Source organism: Onychomys torridus, chromosome 21 (assembly GCF_903995425.1).
Source record: "Onychomys torridus chromosome 21, mOncTor1.1, whole genome shotgun sequence".
Lineage (NCBI taxonomy): Eukaryota > Metazoa > Chordata > Mammalia > Rodentia > Cricetidae > Onychomys > Onychomys torridus.
In genome coordinates, this window is record NC_050463.1 from 19,675,974 (window position 1) to 19,696,094 (window position 20,121).

General features: G+C 42.8%; 1 protein-coding gene across 1 annotated transcript in view; it reads left to right on the plus strand.

The window, feature by feature from the left end:
* The first annotated feature begins 4,204 nt into the window (after nucleotides 1-4,204).
* Nucleotides 4,205-20,121, plus strand: part of Thada (THADA armadillo repeat containing) — a 289,455-nt gene continuing 273,538 nt past the window's right edge. Inside the window, 8 exon segments of the mRNA XM_036170461.1 lie at nucleotides 4,205-4,331; nucleotides 4,701-4,790; nucleotides 6,342-6,440; nucleotides 7,591-7,685; nucleotides 8,779-8,909; nucleotides 11,920-12,068; nucleotides 12,181-12,213; nucleotides 12,404-12,452. Of these exon segments, the coding sequence (XP_036026354.1) occupies nucleotides 6,365-6,440; nucleotides 7,591-7,685; nucleotides 8,779-8,909; nucleotides 11,920-12,068; nucleotides 12,181-12,213; nucleotides 12,404-12,452 (533 nt within the window). The 5' untranslated portion in view covers nucleotides 4,205-4,331; nucleotides 4,701-4,790; nucleotides 6,342-6,364.

A 20,121-nucleotide genomic window follows, 5' to 3' on the forward strand; every position in this document is an offset into this window, starting at 1 on the left:
TTTTTTCCCCAAGATACAACACTAAGTACATTTGACAGCAGTCAGGGTTATGAGGATGACAGGTCCAGGTCCTGTCAAGGATCTTCTTTATTCAAACCAAGTCTCCTGGCTAGAACTGATAGGTGGGAGATGGCAGGATTCCCTTTAGTCTGGTCCATGGCCTGGCAAGCTTCCTGCAAAGCCCTCAAAGAATTGAGAAGGGAGTGACCAGACATATCTGAGAAATATCTGAGTTTGGAGAAGATAGGAGGTGGTCTCCCAAACATAACTTCAAAAGGAGTACATCCGGCCCTGAGCAAGGTCAAGGGGAAGAGGTTGGCCCATTTTTTTTTTTTTGTCAGTTTTCCAGGACCAATTTGATCAGTCTCCTTAGTTCTGTTCATCTTTTTTTAACTTAACATGAGCTCTGTGGCCTATAAGTATGTTGTTTTTGCTCTTTGGGGCACCTGCCACCTAGTTCCCAAATAAACCATAAACAAAGGCTTATTCTTAATTATAAATTCCTGGCCTTAGCTTGGCTTGTTTCTAGCCAGCTCTTCTTAACTTATTCCATCTACCTTTTGCCTCTGGGCCTTTTCCTTTTCTTCTATAATCTTACTTTCACTCTTACTCCGTGGCTGGCTGGGTGGCTGTGTGACTGGCCCCTGGTATCCTTTTCTCCTTATTCTCTTGCTCTTTCTTCCTTGTTCCCAGATTTCTCCTTCTATTTATCCTGTCTGCCAGCCGACCTATCCTTTCTCCTTCCTTGCTATTGACCATTCAGCTCTTTCTTAGACCACCAGGTGTTTTAGACAGGCACAGTAACACAGCTTCACAGAGTTAAACAAATGCAACATAAACAAAAGTAACACACTTTAAAATAATATTCTATGACATAAGCACAATATAATTTTCAGTTCATATTTAATGCCTTTGTCAGATTTTGAGACACTTTGGCTGTGAAGGCCAGGCCATTGTCAGACCCTAAAGCTTGGTGCAGTCCAAATCTAGGACTTATTTCCTGAAGAAATTTCTTAGTAACTATTGGAGAAGTCTCTGTTTAGGGTGGGGTAGGACTCCATCCACCCTGAGAAGATATCTACAAATGACAGCAAATATTTATAGCCAAATGAGTAGGCCTGATTTCAGTAAAGTCCAACTCCCAGTGTTCCCTGGGCCCATTTCCTGGAGCCAGATCCCTTGTAGGATCTTCCTTCCCCATTTGGGGTTTACCTGAGCACAGGTGGCACATCTAAAAGTGGTGTCTTTAATCAGCCTTTCCAAATTTGAAACATAATACCTGGGTCTGAGGAGTTCACAGTTTTCCTGGTCCCTAGGTGAGGGCTTCATGGAGATCTACCACCAGTTGCCTTCCCAGACTCTGTCCTGCAGCATCTACCAACCTTGTTTATGATGTCTGGCCACTTCTTGTTTGGCTCATTCTGGGTGGTCCAGTAAGCAGGGTTCACGCAGGGCTATGAAGACTTGGAGGGTCCTCACTGGCTTTAGCTCCACATATTGGGGTGGCCAAGCCAGCCACCCTGAGGTTTTTGGCCTCTGGGGAATCTCCTTTTTGGTGTCCAATGAACAATGGCTGCCCTCTTGGGTAGATTCCAATAGGGCTAAGATTTCTTCTGTGTTTTTGATTTCTTTTCCTACTAGGGTTAGCAATCCTTTCCTGATGGGCATGGGCCATGGTAAAAGTATAGCTGCTGTCAGTGTTTACGGTGAGAGCCTTGTCTTTCCCAGAGAAGCGTCAAAGGTGAAGTTCAGCTTGTTGAGCTGAGGTTCCCTTGCTTAAAGACTGTGCCCAGATAGTCTTCTCGTGGGTCAACACTGCTGCCCCTACACACCTGATCCCATCTTGGATTAAACTGCTCCCATCAGTGAACAATACCTCCTCTGGTGTTGCCAGTAGGATGTCAATCAGATCAGGTCAGTAAACTCTGAGTTGTCTGGTTCCTAGGAGACTGGCAGGGTTGAGTCTTATGGAACCAAATGTGGGGTTGATCAAGAAGCAGTGCATGTTATTGGGTCACTTGGTCATTAGACATCCATCTCTCTGGTGTTCCCCTCAAAAGAGCCTCAACAGAGTGTGGGGCTGTCAGGAATAGTTTGCGTCCTAAAGTTAATTTGTCAGATTCTTTTTTACCAGCAAGGTGGTGGCAGCAATGGTGGCCTTTATAAATGCTGACCATCCAGCTGTGACCAGATCAAGTTTCTTGACAGTATCTATGCCACTGGTCTTTTCCAGGGTCCCAGGGTTTGTATGAGGACCTTCTAGACAATGCCTCTGGCCTCATCCATGCACAAATGGTGCAGACACCAGGGCCCTTTTCAAGGCTTTGAAGGTCCTCTGCTCAGTGTCAGTCCATTCTAAGGGTGGCACCCCTGGTGTTGGCATAGAGGGGCTTGGCTGTCTCAGGAAAGCTCATTATCCATGGCCAGCAGTATCTAACTGCCCCCAGCAATTCCCACTTTTTTTTTTTTTCTTTTTTGACCAGGGAACGGGGATTTTCTTCAATTGCTGACTCTGTCCGCCATGTTTGAAAGTCCTGTGCTCCAGATTTCTCCTCCTTTCTCATTCTTTAACTGGCAGAGAAGATGAACACAACCCAGACCCACAGACCATATCATTTCTGAACCCCTCGTGTATTATCAGTAGTTTGTTATTGTTAGGAAAACCCCAGGTACCTCAAAAGGGCAGGCCCACGACAGTCTTGGTTCAGCACATGCTAGGCTACAAGATTGCTGGCTGACATTTCCAGCATTCCTCAGGAATCTGTGAAACCATTTCTGTCTGCTAGGAAGAGCCTTTTCCCTATTTCCCCTTCCTCCGGTGGATGAGACCAAAGCTACTTTTTGCATACCAAAGCTAATGCTAGTTCCAGACTCCTCTTTCGTTCCTTTCCACATATACTTGTTATGCGTCTCAGGGTCCAAGCTAGCATCCTGGCCCTTTGTACCTCTTCCTCTACCCTAAACTCCCTGGCAGCTCCAGTTCATAGGCTTCCCTTCCCCACAGCTACTCATCCTACATACAACTCACATGCTTTTTCCACCTTCCCTTCCATGGCCATGCCTTTCTCTGTCTCTCTCTCATTTGAACTCCTTTCGAACAAATGTCCAGAGGCACTAGCATGACTGCATAAATGTAGTAGAGAACGGCATATTATGTTAACTGTGAATCAAAGAATTACCCTCACCCATTTTTAAGTGGGTGACCCGAAAAACTGCCAAAAGATGCTAATCGGTGGATAATATACACAAAATCAAACAAATGACAAGCTATTGTTTAGTGATACACGAGGCAAAACCACAAAGAAATTCAAAGCACAGTAATATAAAATTGAGGGGGAAAAAGGGCTTAAGACATCCACCTGATTAACCAATTTTTCATTATTTTCCCCAACTAATGCGCCTCAGGAAAGCATCTTGTCTGTTCTCTAATCTTGTTCCCTGCCCTAGCTCCTACTGCCCTGATAGGTCTCTAGTTCTTACTCATTTTTGGTCTCTTGTTTTTGTTTTTGAGCAGAGGATCGAACCTGGACTACGAGACAGCTTGTGAGCTGTGTAAAAGGTACACCCTTTAAGGGAACTTTCCAGGCTCGGAGGCTGGAGTTCAAGTCGTTGCTAGCAGCTTCAGTTCACGCCCGGCCCAACTGTCCCCGCGGGTAGTTTTTGCCCTGCCTCTGGGCACAGTGAGTGTGGGAAGTCTGGGTTGAGGCAGAAATGTCGGCCAGACACCTACGGATGTGGAGGCTGCAGCCCTGCCACCCAGAAGAAAGTACCAACAACAGTCCCGAACACACACACACACACACGATGTGGAGGCTGCAGCCCTGCCACCCAGAAGAAAGTACCAACAACAGTCCCGAACACACACACACACACACGATGTGGAGGCTGCAGCCCTGCCACCCAGAAGAAAGTACCAACAACAGTCCCGAACACACACACACACACACACACACACACACACACACACACACACACGATAATGGAGGCTGCAGCCCTGCCACCCAGAAGAAAGTAAAGCGTGTGTGACCAACAGCAGCCCTGAACACACAGACACACAGACACCAAGCCACCCACCCACCCGAGTCGCGGTCAATCCAAATCCACTCGCAAACGCCCTCTCTGATGACGTCACGACCCCCCGCACTTCTGATTGGAGGAGCAGCGTCCGGCTACTCTCGCGATATTTCCTTGCCAGATCCCGGTCTGCCTCCCTGCGCCCGGGACGGGTGGTGCATTGCGAACCACGTTAAAGCTGGGACGCTGTAGACTAGACGGGGCTTCGGCGACTCGTCCAGAGGCGGAGACGCTTTGCAGACGTCCCCGGGCACGAGGTTTGACTCGCGGGCGTGCTGCCTGCCAGGCGCGCGGGCGCGGGGGACCGGCTCTCCACAGCGCGGCCGGGCCGGCTTGCAGGGCCTCCCGAGGGTGCCAGCCGTGGCCCTGCGGCATTACCAGCCTCTGGCTTTGGTCGCTTAGGTCTCCATGGAGACAGCCCTTTAACCACTTTTACGTCTGTCATTCTTGGGACTCCACGTGGGAGTCGGAAAGGTGTAGATGGGAGGGAAACTGCAAATGGTACCTAAGAGCAGAAACTCACCAGGCTGGACAGGGTGGATTTTACGCATTGGGGAGGCCCAGGTCACCAGGACACACTTTTATCCATAGAACACGCAGAATCACCGAATCTGTTTTTTGAGCAGCTGCAAGGACTCCGGGATCAGATACTGCTGCAAACTTGCCATTTACCTGGATTGTCCCCACAGTGTCCTTCCTCAGTACCTTCTCACTTGGTATGCTGGCTGCTCGGTTAGGAAATTATTTCCTAAATTTAACGAAGAACTTCAAATTCTTTCCTTGTTGCATGTCCAGCTGTGTTCATTCTTAACTTTTTGGTGGGTGGCTCTCTTGCCTTTAATGTAGTGACTTGTCCAAATGGACTATAGATTAGTAGCAGGAGCAGCCTGACACTTGGCTGTAGCGTGTACTTTTAGGTAACAGGTGGTCCACTTTTCTGCCTTTCAAGGTATTTGTCCCTTCCAGAAATGCCTCTAGCAAATGTTAATTCCTTGGTTTTGTCCAACAAATGTTTATAAAGCATCTACATGCCTGAATGGTGAAGGAGTTGAGAATTAAAACACTGAACACATCATTAAAATGGCCACCTTCATGGAATTTACTACTAGGAAAAACAGACAGTGTACAGATGTGCAAATTAATGTAATTTCAGGTAGTCATACATGCTGTAAAAAATAAGGGAAGTGGTGTGTGTATCAGAGTGATGACATTTTAGATAAAGTTCCAGAAAACTTCTCTTGGGTGGTATTTAATCACAAACTTGGACAGAGCATTAATTGGCAGATCTGGAAGTTGCATAGGTGATGATAAGCATCAGGAAATGTGAGAGCTCTTAAGGTAGCAGAGTAGACTGATTTGAAATGAATAGCAGAGGAAGCTGGGGCCAGATTGTTTTCAGGCTTGTGAATGCCATCACCCAAATTTGGACATTAGTAATTAATAAATTGCATTTAGTGCCATTGGAAACCCTTGAGAGGTTCATAAGTTAAGTGCCAGGTTAGACTTTGTTAGTTTTTTTTTTTTTCTTCCGAGACAGGGTTTCTCTGTGTAGCTTTGCACTTTTTCTGGAACTCACTCTGTAGACCAGGCTGGTCTCGAACTCACAGAGATCTGTCTGGCTCTGCCTCCCGAGGGCTGGGATTAAAGGCGTGTGCCACCACTGCCCAGCATTCGTTAGTGTTTTTAAAGGATTACTTTGATGATTGACAAGAATGGAGTCTTGGAGCAGGGGAGGCAGTTAGGAAGCTGTGTCAGGAGTATAGATGGAATATATTGAGTCAGTTTCTTCCTGAGAGAGTCCGAAGGTAGCCCGTTCCTCATTGGACCACAGAGGTCTCCTTGGACAAGCTTTCTATTCCTTCAGGGGGACAAAAGAAATCTCCCCTTCAAAGCAGCAGCTATTTTGAGGACCGCATAGTAAAACCCCATTTCAAACAACAGCAGCAAAACTACTAAACAAACAAACAAACAAACAAACAAGCGAACAAAAAGCCCAGGTTTTCTTTTGTAAACCAGATATCCTCAGCTCAGTGATTCTCAGCCTGGGGCAGTTGTACCCTCTAATAGTGGCACTGTTGGGAGACATCTGTTGGTTGTCTTAACTTGTTGATACTCCTGGCATCTGATGGGGTAGAGACTGGGGAAGCTTTAAGCATCCTGTAGTGCATAGGACACCACCCTCATTAATGGTCGTATGGGCTCTAAATGTCAGTGTTGCAGGAGAAACCCTCCACCGGACCAAAGTCTTAAGTGACTCTTTCTTACAGACACTACTGTTCGTCTATCTAAAATGGGTGTGAAGAAGAAAAGAGAGATGCAGGTTGCCGCGCTCACTGTTTGTCATCATGACCTGGATACTTTGAGATGTATGTGGTTTTTAAACTTCATTTGTTTAATGAATGAATTTGCAGGTTTGCAAGCAGAGTATTTGAATCTCTGGGATGCTGTAGAACCCATCTCACTGGCCCTGCTGAAATTCTTTCTGCTTAATTTTTCTATTTTTTTTTTTTTTTTTGCATTCAGTTTTGGATAAAAATAGTTTTGTTAAATATTATATTCCTTTAGACTGATTTTCACTTGCTATTTTGGCCTATATACTTTAAAAAAAAGATTTATGTATGTATGTACACCATGTATGTGTGTGCCTGAAGCCCACAGAAGTCATAAGAGGTAATCAAATCCCCAGGAACTGTAGTATGGAGAGTAGTGAGTTGCCACGTGGATGCTGGGAACTGAACCTGGGCCCTCTAATGTCAGAGCCTCTGTGTCTACTTTTACTTTGTTATTTCTCTGTGTGTGTGTGTGTGTGTGTGTGTGTGTGTGTGTGTGTGTGTGTGTGTGTGAGAGAGAGAGAGAGAGAGAGAGAGAGAGAGAGAGAGAATTTGACACAAGCTAGAGTCATCTGGGAAGAGGAAGCTCCATTGAGAAAATACCTCCATCAGATTGGCCTGTGGGCAAATCTAGTGGGGGGGATTTTCTTGATTAATGATTGATGTGAGAGGGCCCAGCCCATTGTAGGCAGTGATACCCTTGGACAGGTGGTCCTGGGTTGTATAATAAAAGCAAGCTGAGTGAGTAATCCATGTGGAACAACCAGTAAGCAATGTTGCTTCCATGGTCTATGCTCCAGTCCCAGCTCCAGGTTCCAGCCTTGACTTCCTGCCCTGACTTCGTTAGTGATGGACTGTGACCTGGGAGTTGTAAGATAAACCCTTTCCTCCCCATTTTCTTTTGGTCATGGTCTTCTCACAGCAGCAGAAAGCAAACTAAGCCAGTATGTGTCCGTGTGGACATACACATGACTTCAGACAGGTGTAGAGGTCAGAGGACGGCTTTTCAGAGTCTGTTCTTCTCCCTCCACTGCATGGGTTCTGGGGTCAAACTTAGGGCAGCTTGGTGGCAGCTGCCTTACCTGCTAACCCATCTCACTGGCCCTGGTTTACAGCCTTAGCAGTTTTGTAGAATGTATGAGAAAGGTCATTAAAACGTCATTAAGTTTTTGTTTGTGTTCCTTAGCTTTAGCTGATGCAGAAGGGAAAAATCTAGCCTCTTTGCTGTTACATTGTGTACAACTCACAGACGGAGTGTCACAAATCCATTATATTAAACAGGTAATGCTGAGTTTTTGTTCATGATCGTGTCTCGAATATTACCATGCTATTATGGATTTTAAAAATTAACTGACAGTTTCTGGCTTCGGTTATTTAATGCCAATTTATCACCAAATGATAGTTCCTTTTTCTGTTCATTGTATGATGCCCTTTTATTCAGAGAAGCAATAGAAACAGTATCTAAGCTTCTACCACCATTGGGACTATAAGTAGACAAGAGATAATTGTGTGCAGTTTCTTTTTTAATTTTTATTTTTTTGTTTTTTTGAGACAGGGTTTCACTGTGTAGCCCTGGCTGTCCTGGAACTTACTTACTCTGTAGACCAGACTGGACTTGAACTCAGAGATCCACTTTTTTCTGCCTCCCAAGTGCTGGGATTAAAGGTATGTGCCACCACTACCCAGCAATATATTTTTTAAAAATTATTATTAATTTTGAATCTTTAAACTTTTTGGCAGGCACATTTGAAAGTTAATTTAAAATATAGATTGCTTTTATTTGTATTTCAGCATTTTAGATTTTCCACACATGCACACTTACTTTGAAATCAGTTAAATATATTACTCACTTTTTTTTTTTTTTTTGGTGTTTTGAGACAGGGTTTCTCCATGTAGTCTTGGTGCCTGTCTTGGATCTTGCTCTGTAGACCAGGCTGGCCTCGAACTCACAGAGATCCGCTTGCCTCTGCCTCCCGAGTGCTGGGATTAAAGGCATGAACCAACATGCCTGGCTTATTACGCACTTTTAAAGAATGCTATAGATTTTCTGTATTGCTATGCCTTAGGCACGTGACTCTCAGTGTGAGTGGGTCAGGAAGTAAAGAGGGAGGGGCGTGCATTAAAGGGTTATAAATACTGGAATCCGGCTGGGAATGTCGCTCTGTTGGTAGAGTGATTGCCCTGGTCTGGTCCTCAGTACCACACAGACATGGTGACATATGTCTTTAGTTTCCACTCTTACGAGGTAGAAGCCAGAAAAGCAGAAGGTCAGATGATTACAAATATTCTTTTAAGTCATTTTTCTTTCCTTTGAAGTTTGATGTATTTGATATTAGAAAGAATTGCTTTGAATTTTTTTTTTTTTTAATTGTAGATTGTGCCTCTCCTGGAGAAGGTAGATAAAAATGGTGCGAGTGATCCTGCTATTGAAACTTGTTTGAGAATTTTAGCAGGCATTTATTTTTCCTTGACTCTGAAGAATCCCTTGAAGAAGGTCTTGGCGAGGTAAGGAAAAGAAGGAAGATAAGTTGAATGCTGTAAAAATAGCCGGGGCCTGGGATCCACTTCATTGGTAGAGTGCTTACCTGCCTAGTAGGGAGAACCCTGGGTTCCATCCCCAGCACTTCAAAAAAGAAAACAGAAAAAGCACAGTTCATTCACTGTTTTGGTAAAATTAAACTGTATCACTACTAAGTTTCATTTATACTATCTATCCATGTATCTGTCTGAGGTCTTTAGAAAGCAAAAAGCCTTAGGTTATAGGATTTAAAAAAAAACAAGCTGTACCTTTATTCTGTGGGTCCCAGTTCACAGATTGCTGGGTCAGTTCTTTTACCTGGATGTTTAAATCTGTCATCTTACACCTTTTCTCTGTCCCCATCTATTCTCTAACACAGATAGTACAGGATTATAGCCTTTGTATAAAGTAGGCCTGAATTCCACCATTTCTGCCTTGCTTCATTTTCTTTAGGAAAGGGTTTTCACTTTAATTTTGTTTTTTGTTTTTTGAAACCTTTTCTTTGGGTTTAACATGTATACTATGTTTTAGTTTCAATATTTTTATGTAAGTGGGATTATACTCTACTCAGTATTCTGTAGTTGGTTTATTTACTAAAGAGTGTCTTGGAGGGCAGATGAGATGGCTCTGTGTGTCAGAGTAACTCTCATCTAGCCTGATGGCCCGAGTTTGACCTCTGCCTCCCACATGGTAGAAAGAGTGGACCAACCCCTGCAAGTTACCCATTTTCCTATGTGTGCTGTGGTACCCACGTGTCCCCGTAAACAAGCACATAGGATATTAAGAGACTTTCTGTATCAGGATAGCCCTTTTGAAATACACTCACTTATTTTCATTTTGTGGGTGAGTGTTTTGTTTGTATTTCTTTCTATGTACATACTCCATATATCAAAATGTGAATCATGATACATATTACTTGGTTTATTTAGTCTCCTTGCCACTGATGCCTATCTGGTGTTTCAGATCTCACTACTCCAGCAATGCTGCAGTGATATTCTTTTCATACACAGTGTGTGTAATCGTGTGCAGGAATGGCTAGAGGGGGAGTTGGAGACCACTTTGCAGATGTTGTTGACTCCACCTCCCCTAAGCTATTTATTTACACTTCTCCAGCTGTGAGTGACACTGCTTATTTCTCTGTCTCTCCAGCACTGGATGACACCAGTTTTTACATTTTTAAAAGCTGAAGATGAGAAATGCTCTTTTATTATCACTTATTTTTTCCCAGATTATTAATGTTAACTTGGTGCTGGGGTTTGACCCCTTAGGGGTCTTGCATATTAGGCAGATACTCTCCCACTGAACCACATCCTCAACTCATGGTTGAACAATTTGTAATGTGTGCAGTTTGATTACCTTTTAAATTATATCTTTTCATTGTCTTATAATCTTTTCTTGATTTGTAAGTGTTCTATATAGATTATGTGCCAAATGTATTTTTTCACTTTCTGCATGAGATATTGTCTTTATAAAATTAAAGAAGACCATGACCCTAATAATACTTTTCATTATATATATTTCTAAATTTTATGCCTTGCTTATTTTATGCTTTCTCTAATTCAAGATTGTTATTTCCTGTCTCACTTTTTTTGCTCAGTTTTAAATCCATCTAGAATCAAGTTTTGAGGATTGGGTGCTGTAGGGTCTAGTTTAGTTTTCTGTTTCACATAGAATCTCTGTTATCCCCAGACTGTTGGCTCATCCGTTTCCCTTATAGTCATCATGTGTTTTTAGAATCTCGCGTGGTTATTTTAGACTTGTGTGTATGTGCTATACCAATGCCACTCTTCCTTTGCTGTTTTGATAATATGATTCTGTTACACAGACTTAGTTACCCTTCGACTGGATTTTCTTTTGGGGACTATTCTAGGTTTTAGATTATTTCTTCTAGAAGAGTAATGAGCTTTTCAAATAAAAAAAAAATGCTTGTTTTGATTTAATTGGACTAAAATTGGCATAACTTTCTATTAAGGAGATTTTTGTTGACTACTGTGTTCCAAGGACATTTCTAGGAATTGAGGTTAAAATGAATAGAAGAGCTTAGATCTTTAGAATCTTAGATGCTAAGGGAAAATGGAAAAGCCAGCACCGTGTGCAGGATGCCATGGCCAGAGAGCTGTGAGGAGAAGGAAAGCTGAGAGCGGAGAAGGGAGACAGACCAGCGCGGACTGTCGGTTTGCCGTGTGGTTGGTCATGTCCCACTCTTCCTTCACTTGGGGTAGGAAGTGACTTTGACATCGACCGACAAGACTTGAGGTATTTGAAGGAAGTGAAAAGATTTTGATAAGCTCTCAGAACAAGGAAGAGTCATATAGCCAGAGTAAAGTGACTAAGGATTGAGATGAGGTCAGAGGGCTAATGGAGAGGGGAGAAAGGCAGGTTTTGAAAGGCCTTGTGGGTTATTGTGAGCTATGCTTATTAGTGCAGCTGTGTGTGGAGCTTGTTAGAGGATCACAGGTAGATGGGCAGGTCTCTGTGTCCCTGTGTTCTGCCTTTGGCCAACTCAGATCATGTACTGAACATGTCCAGACTTATTTCCTTCACTTGTCCTTTGAATGACAAGAGAAAACAACTGTCTATATAGCATCTGTATTGCATTAGGCATTACAAACAACTTAGAGATGGTTTAGAGCATATGGGAGAATATGCACAGGGTGTAATGCAAATGCTCTGTGTGTTATACAGGAGGTTGAGCATCCCCCAGTTTTTTTCCTGGTTGGTTCTGAAACCATCCTCATAGTAAATGCTGACTGCATGGTGCTGTTGCTCTGGCTACTCTGCTGAGAGAAGGCTTGGGGAGCAGAAACAGCAAAGTGGAACCAGGGAGACAGATGAGAAATGGTAGATCAGTGAATTTCGGCGGTGGTGGTGGTGCAGGGTTATAACTTTGGGGCTATATTTTGAAGGTGTGATTCAGTGTTTAACATTTGTATATTCTCCGCTCTCCGTACTTAGCCCAGTAATAGAAGCTTTTCATCCTTTGGTTCTTTTTTGCAGCTCACTGAATGGCCTACCTGAATTTTTTGTAAATGATGCTACATACTGTTTTATTTTTTACCTTCAAGAAGAATTATATACTGCTGACTTATATTCTTATAGAAAAGTAATTGACAACATATCTTCCTGCATGGAGAACTTTAATGTGGGTAAGCCAGCACTTTTCAGTGCCTTTCCCTGCTAATGTCTGTCATTACATCATCTTTTTAAAATGTTCATTTTGGCAAAAACTCCTTAACATTGTTATTTTCCCACCTGCAGGTAGAGCATGTGTTGTTTATCTGCTTAAAAGTGGTAAGTCTCAATATTTTCTTTTGTTCTGAGTTGTTTTAGAGATGACTCCCAGATAACTAAAGTAGACCATACCCTTTGCAGTTCCTGCTTCTCTATGAGGTCATTTTGGTAGATATTTTATGATTTCCTGGTACTGAAGCTGAAGCTTAGTTTGGAGCTCTGGTTTGTCATTCTGTTCTTTTTCTTTCAGTGCTTCGTTTTCTGCACAAGAGTTTAACTGACATCTTGGAGGAAAACAGGTGAGTGCTGGATGTTTGCATGCTTGTGCACATGTCTGTGTGCACATGGGGACTGTCTTGTCAAACGGAAGCTTTCTTTCTTTTTTAATATATATTTATTTTATAATTAACTTAATTTCATATATCAGCCATGGATTCCCCCATCCTCCCTCCTCCCACCTCCTAGTCCTCCCCCCCAATCCACTCCCCATTCCCACCTCCTCCAAGGCAAGGTCTCCCCTGGGGAGTCAGCCCAGCCTGGTAGACTCAGCCGAGGCAGGTCCAGTCCCCTCCTCCCTACATACCAAGGCTGAGCAAAGTGTCCCAGCATAGACCCCAGGCTCCAAAAAGCCAACCCATGCACCAAGGACAGGTCCAGCTCCACTGCCTGGGGACCTCCAAACAGTTCAAGCTAATCAACCGCCCCACTTATCCAGAGGGCCTGGTCCAGTTCCATGGTAGCTCCTTAGCCATTGGTTCACAGTTCATGCGTTTCCAGTATTGGCTATTTGTCCCTGTGCTTTTTCCAATCTTGATCTCAATATCACTTGCTTACTCATTATCCTCTCTCTTGCTGATTGGGCTCCCGGAGCTCCACCTGGGGCTCGGCTGTGGATCTTTACACCTGCTTCCATCAGACATTGGATGAGAGTTCTACCACAACAGTTAGGGTGTTGGCCACCAGAGCAGGTCAGCTCAGGCACTCTCTCGACCATTGCCAGTAGTCTACAGTGGATCTTTGTGGATTTCTAGGGACCTCTCTAGCACTCTGCTTCTTGGTACCTTCCCCTCCCCTAAGCTCTCTTTCCCCCACCCTTGTCCTTCATTACCTTCACCCCCACCTCCATTTGCTCATGTAGATCTCATCCATTTCTCACTTGTTTAGTTAGAGTTACCCCAAGGTATTTTATATCATTTGTCACTATTGAAAGGATGATGTATCTCTGATTTCTTTCTCCGCCTGTTTGTCGATTGTATATAGGAGGGCTACTGATTTTTTTGAGTTCCTGATTTTTTTAAAAATTTTTTTATTTTTTTAGTTTTGAATTCCTACTACATTGCTGAAGGTGTTTATAAGCTGTATGAGTTCCTTGGTTGAATTTTTGGGGTTATTTATGTATACTATCATGTCATCTGCTAATAGTGAAAGCTTGACTTCTTCCTTTCCAATTTGTATCCCCTTGATCTCCTTATGTTGTCTTATTGCTCTGGGTAGAACTTCAAGTACTATATTGAATAAATATGGGGAGAGTGGACAGCCTTGTCTTGTTCCTGATTTTAGTGGAATCACTTTGAGTTTTTCTTCATTTACTTTGATGTTGGCTGTTGGCTTTATTATGTTTAGGAATGTTCCCTGTATTCCTGATCTCTCTAGGACCTTTATCATGAAAGGGTGTTGGATTTTGTCAAAGGCTTTTTCAGCATCTAGTGAGATGATCATGTGTTTTTTTTTCAATTTGTTTATATGGTGTATTACATTGACAGACTTTGGTATGTTCAACCACCCTTGCATCCCTGGGATGAAGCCTACTTGATCATGGTGGATAATTGTTTTGATGTATTCTTGGAGTCTGTTTAGCAATATTTTATTGAGTATTTTTGCATCAATGTTCATGAGGGAGATCGGTCTGTAGTTCTCTGTCTTTGTTGCATCTTTGTTTGGTTTAGGAATCAGGGTAATTGTAGCCTCATAGAAGGAGTTTGGTAATATTCCTTCTGCTTCTATTGTGTGGAACAATTTAAAGAGTATTGGTATTATCTCTTCTTTGAAGATCTGGTAGAATGCTGTGCTGAAACCATCTGGTCCTGGGCTTTTTTTGGTTGGGAGACTTTTAATGACTGTTTCTATTTCCTTAGGGGTTATTGGTCTATTTAAATAGTTTATCTGGTCTTGATTTAACTTAGGTATGTGTTACCTATCCAGAAAATTATCCATTTCTTTTAGATTTTCCAGTTTTTGGAGTACAGGTTTTTGAAGTAAGACCTGAAGGTTTTCTGGATTTCCTCATTGTCGTTATGTCTCCCTTTTCATTTCTGATTTGCTAATTTGGATGTTCTTGCTCTCTCTTTTGGTTAGTTTGGATAAGGGCTTGTCTATCTTGTTGATTTTTCTCGAAGAACCAATTCTTTGTTTCATTGATTCTTTGTATTGTTTTCTTTGTTTCTATTTTATTGATTTCAGCTCTCAATTTGATTATTTCCTGGTGTCTGTTCCTTCTGGGTGACTTTGCTGCTGCTTCTTTTTTTTTTTTTCTCCTTTTTTTTATTTATTATATTTGTGTTCTAATTCTAATCAGCCATGGGTTCCCCCATCCTCCCCCCTCCCGCCCTTGCCCCCACCTTCCTCCCAGCCCTTCCCCTCCATTCCTATCTCCTCCAGGACCAAGACTCCCCTGGGGATTCATTTCAACCTGGTGGATTCAGAACAGGCAGGTCCAGTCCCCTCCTTCCAGGCTGAGCAAAGTGTCCCTGTGTAAGCCCAAGGTTCCAAATAGCCAGCTCATGCACTAAGGATAGGTCCGGGTCCCACTGCCTGGGTGCCTCCCACACAGTTCAAGCTATTCAATTGTCTCACTTATCCAGAGGGCTGATCCAGTTGGGGGCTCCACATCCCTTGGTTCATAATTCATGTGTTTCCATTAGTTTGGCCATTTGTCCCTGTGCTTTTCCAATCTTGGTCTCAACAATTCACACTCTTACAATCCCTCCTCTTTCTCGACAGTTGGACTCCTGGAGCTCCACCTGGGGCCTGGCCGAGGATCTCTGCATCCACTTCCATTGTGCTGGGACTTTGCTTCTTCTTGTTCTAGGGCTTTCAGTTGTGCTGTTAAGTCACTAGTGTGAGATATTTCCAACTTATGTATGTATGTATGTATGTATGTATGTATGTATGTAGGTAGGTAGGTATCTATCTATCTATCTATCTATCTAATCTATCTATCTAGAGCTGAGGAATGAACCCAGGGCCTTGAGCTTGCTAGGCAAGCACTCTACCACTGAGCTAAATCCCCAACCCTTATTTCTCCAACTTCTTTATGTGGGCATTTAGTGCTATGAATTTTCCTTTTAACACTGCTTTCATAACATCCCATAGGTTGGGGTATGTGGTGTATTCATTTTCATTGATCTCTAGGAAGTCTTTAATTTCTTCCTTTATTTCTTCCGTGACCCATTGGTGATTTAGTTGAGCATTATTCAGCTTCCATGAGATTGTAGGTTTCCTGAAATTTTTGTTGTTTAAATCTAACTTTATACCATGGTGGTCTGATATAACGCAGGAGGTTATTTTAATTTTTTTGTATCTGTTGAGATTTGCTTTGTGGCCGAGTTTGTGGTCGATTTTAGAGAAGGTTCCATGGGGTGCTGAGAAGAAGGTATATTCTTTTTTGTTAGGATGGAATGTTCTGTAGATACCAATTAAGTACATCTGAGCCATAATATCAGTTAAGTGTCTTATTTCTCTGTTAGGTTTTGATTTTGTTGATCTGTCCAGTGGTGAGAGTGTGGTGTTGAAGTCTCCCACTATTAATGTGTGGGGTTTTATGTGTGATTTAAGCTTTAATAATGTTTCTTTTACATATCTGGGTTTCCTTGTGTTTGGGGCATAAATGTTCAGAATTGAAACTTCATCTTGGTGGATCTTTCCTGTGATGAGTATATAATGTCCTTCTTGGTCTCTTTTGATTGATTTAGTTTGAAGTCTATTTTGTTGGCTGTTAGGATGCCTACACCAGCTTGCTTCTTAAGACCATTTGATTGGAAAGACTTTTCCCAGCCTTTTATTCTTAGGAGGTATCTGTGTTTGAATTTGAGGTGTGTTTCTTGTATGCAGCAGAAAGATGGGTCCTGCTTTTGTATCCATTCTGTTAGCCTGTGTCTTTTTATAGGTGAATTAAGTCCATTGATATTAAGGGATGTTAGTGACCAGTGATTGTTAGTTCCTATTATCTTTTAGTGGTATGTGTATGTGTACTTCTCTTTTTTGGGGTTTACTGCTGTGTGGTTATCTATTGCCTGTGTTTTCGTGGGAGTATCTGACTTCCTTAGGTTGGGATTTTCCTTCTAGTGCTTTCTGTAGGGCTGGATTTGTGGATAGGTATTGTTTAAATCTGGTTTTGTCTTGGAATGTCTTGTGCACTCTGTCTATGATGATTGAAAGTTTTGCTTGGTATATTAGTCTAGGCTGGCATCCATGGTCTCTTAGTGTCTGTATTACATCTGTCCAGGTCCTTCTGGCTTTCAAAGTCTCCATTGAGAAATCAGGTGTTATTCTGATGGGTTTGCCTTTATAAGTCACTTGGGCTTTTTCCTTTGCTGCTCTTAATATTCTTTCTTTATTCTGTACATTGTTTAATTATTATGTGGTGAGGGGACTTTTCTTGGGAGTCTAGTCTGTTTGGTGTTCTATAGGCTTCTTATGTCTTCATAGGTATTTCCTTCTTTAAGTTGGGAAAGTTTTCTCCTATGATCTTGTTGAATATATTTTCCGTGCCTTTGAGTTGGTATTCTTCTCCTTCCTCTATCCCTATTATTCTTAGGTTTGGTGTTTTCATGGTGCCCCAGAGTTCTTGGATATTTTGTGTTATGACTTTTTTGGCTTTAGCATTTTCTTTGACTGACGAATCCATCTCCTCTATTGTATCCTATACACCAGAGATCCTCTCTTCCATCTCTTGTATTCTGTTGGTTATGCTTGCATCTGTGTTTCCTGTTTGTTTACTCAGATTTTCTATTTCCAGCATTCCCTCTGTTTGTGTCTTCTTCATTGTTTCTATTTCCCTTTTCAGGTCTTGAACTGTTTCCCTCACCTGTTTCATTGCTTTTTCATGGTTTTCTTTAAGAGATTTATTGCTGTCTTCCAATTTATTTATCTTTTCTTCTATTTCTTCCAATGTTTGTTTGTGTTTGTCTCAATTTCTTTATTGATTTCTTCCGTTTTTTAAAAAATCTTTTCCTCCATTTCATTTTTCATTTTTTTCTTGAAAGGCCTCTAGTATCTTCATGATGCTATTCTTAAAGTCTCTTTCTTCTGCTTCTTCTACCTTGTGATGTTCAGGTCTTGCTGTTGGAGGAGGGCTAGGTTCTGGCGATGCTGTATTGCTCTTTATGTTGTTGTTTGTACTTCTGCCTTGATATCTGCCCATCTCCTCCTCTCTCTCTAGGTCCGGATAGAGCTGGGAGTTCGTTTCCAAGCCTCAGGAAGTGGCTGGGGTCTCGGGCGGATGGGAGTGGGGGCAGAGTGTGTAGATTGCAGGGTCTGCTGCTCAGGGGTCTTGGTGAATAGGGAGCCTTCCTTCAGGAGCCCTGCCTGCTGGCTGGCAACTGGGGCTGAGTTGGGTGGGTGTTCCTAGGCAAGGGATGGGGCCCAGGAATGGATCCTAGGGGTGGGTCTCACTGGGTATCAACGGAAGCTTTCTTAAAGGGCTCAGAATGTGCCCTTTCCAACATTTGGTGTGATTATTTAAATTTGTAGTTAGAAGTTATGCGCGCGCGCACGCGCGCACACACACACACACACACACACACAATATTTGATTGATTTTTTTTTTTTTGAGATAGGGTCTCACTTTGTAATCCAGTAATCTCACATTTGTAATCTTCCTGCCACAGCCTCTCATGTGCTGGCATGACAGGTATCTACTGCTATGCTCAAATGATAATTTATAAAGATCATTATTAAGAAAATTATTGATAAAGAGAAAAGTTACTCCCCTTAGCTTTGAGTGTTTGATATTTTCATGGGTGAAGTTTCTTGTTATCTTTCTGAAGATATTAATAATAATTAATTTTTAAAAAAGTTTTCTTAGATTCACATTGTCTCTGGTTTGTTTAAGTTTTTTCCCCCCTGTTTGCTGTGTTTGCTCACTGTATTTTTGGTAAGGAACTTGCTGTGGGAGGCTGTGGGAATCCAGCTCCTACCTTTCCTACATTCTAGTTCTTATGAGAGAGGGGTAAGAAATATTAGGTATTGGTGAAATTATTAAGGCCACTCCACGTAGTTAAAAGGGAGGTTTATTTTGTGGGGTACTTACAAATGAGGGGGTAGGTTACAGGGTCTGGCAAGGGTATAGCACAATCCGGCGTTGTTCTCTGGAGAACTCTGCTCGGTCTACCTCCAGCGTCCAGAGTCCGGGAACCAAGAGAGTGAGTACTTCCCGATCCTTCGTCTTCCGCTTCCTCCTCTGCCCCGCCTTGTGGGCGTGACCATTACCAAAGCCTCAGTGGGGGTTGGAACTTCCAGGCCAATGCTGGGATGGCTACCCACTACAATTAGGTCAAGAGAGACCTAGTTGATGAGAAGAAAGACAGAAACACAGGATAGCTTCAGGAGGGCCTGAAACACTACCCAATGCCCTTGAAGGTTTAAAGGCATTTTATAACATGCCAAGGGAGAGGCAAAAGATTCCCTCTTGATAGCTCAGAGCACACCGAACAGCTAAGTGTAGATCCTTCCAAACACCTGGTAAACAAACCTGTGGCCAGATCATCTCCTTATGCAGCCCTGCTGGGTAAAGCAAGCTCAGATTCTCTAACCTTGAGTAATCTGGGCCTCTACATCTTTTCTCAGAAGTCTAGTGCTATTGGCTGGACAAATATTCAGGACTAGGTCATTAAACATTGATGTAAGTCTGTGCATATGGGTGGGGATTGACTGCAGGTTTGAACTGTTTCTTAGGGGAATCCTTTAAGTCATGGTCATGCTCCTGGCGGCAGGGGTAGGTGGGGTTGGGGGACTTACAGTAGCATCATAATCTGTCGTCTGCTTCAGCCCCCATATGCTTCCCACACTGGGCTCTGTTTTCAATTCTTGGAGATATATACCTAAGGGTGGAATAGCGGGGACCTATGCTAATTCTGTTTGTTGTGAGGAAGTTACAAACAGTTTCCCCTGGCTTGGGTTTTAATAGGATCTTTCTATTCTCCCCTATTGCAAATAGAGTGAGAAGGACTAGGGTAAAGGCTGGAGAGCAGCTGAAGCTATTGTAATCCAAAGAGATGTGAGGATGGCTCAGGTCAGATAGTAGCTGTGGACATGGTATGGGTTCAGATCTCCTTACAGATGGGATAGAGAGACCAAGAAGCCAAGACCATTACAGTAGTTTCAGAGCAGAGATCACAGGAGGTAGTACAGGTTTGGAGTCAAGGATAAATTCACATATTTTGAGATACTTATTAGATACCCAAATGAAGATTGTGAGTAGGAAGTTAGAAATACAAGTTTGTAATGGGAGAGGTCTGGGTTAGAGAACCCAAAGTTGGGCAGTAGTTAGCCTATAGACTATAATTTAAAGCATCAAGAGAGAGGATTAGATGAGAACAGAGAACTGAGTAGGACTGAATCTTGGGGAGCTTTGACATCGAGTAGGTCGGGCTGGGACTGTCTCACTGTGAGAGGATCTGCTTAGTGTACCTGAGGCTTTGGGTTGGTCCTTCACACCAGCGAGAAGGGGGCGGGCATGAGAGGGAGGAGAGAGAGTTAGATGGGTAAATAGATTAGGGAGAAGGGAACTATCAGTCATGTCTAGGAGAAGGTCTAGGACAGCATGTTGAAGGCAGGTGGAAAACGTGTAGGTTTGCTGTGCGAGTGTTCATGCCTGTGAGTCGTCTTGTTTGTTCTTCATTTCTTCTTTTGAAAGGTTTCTTACTTTTACTCCACAATAGGGAGTAAGGTTAGTCTGGCTGAGAAAGA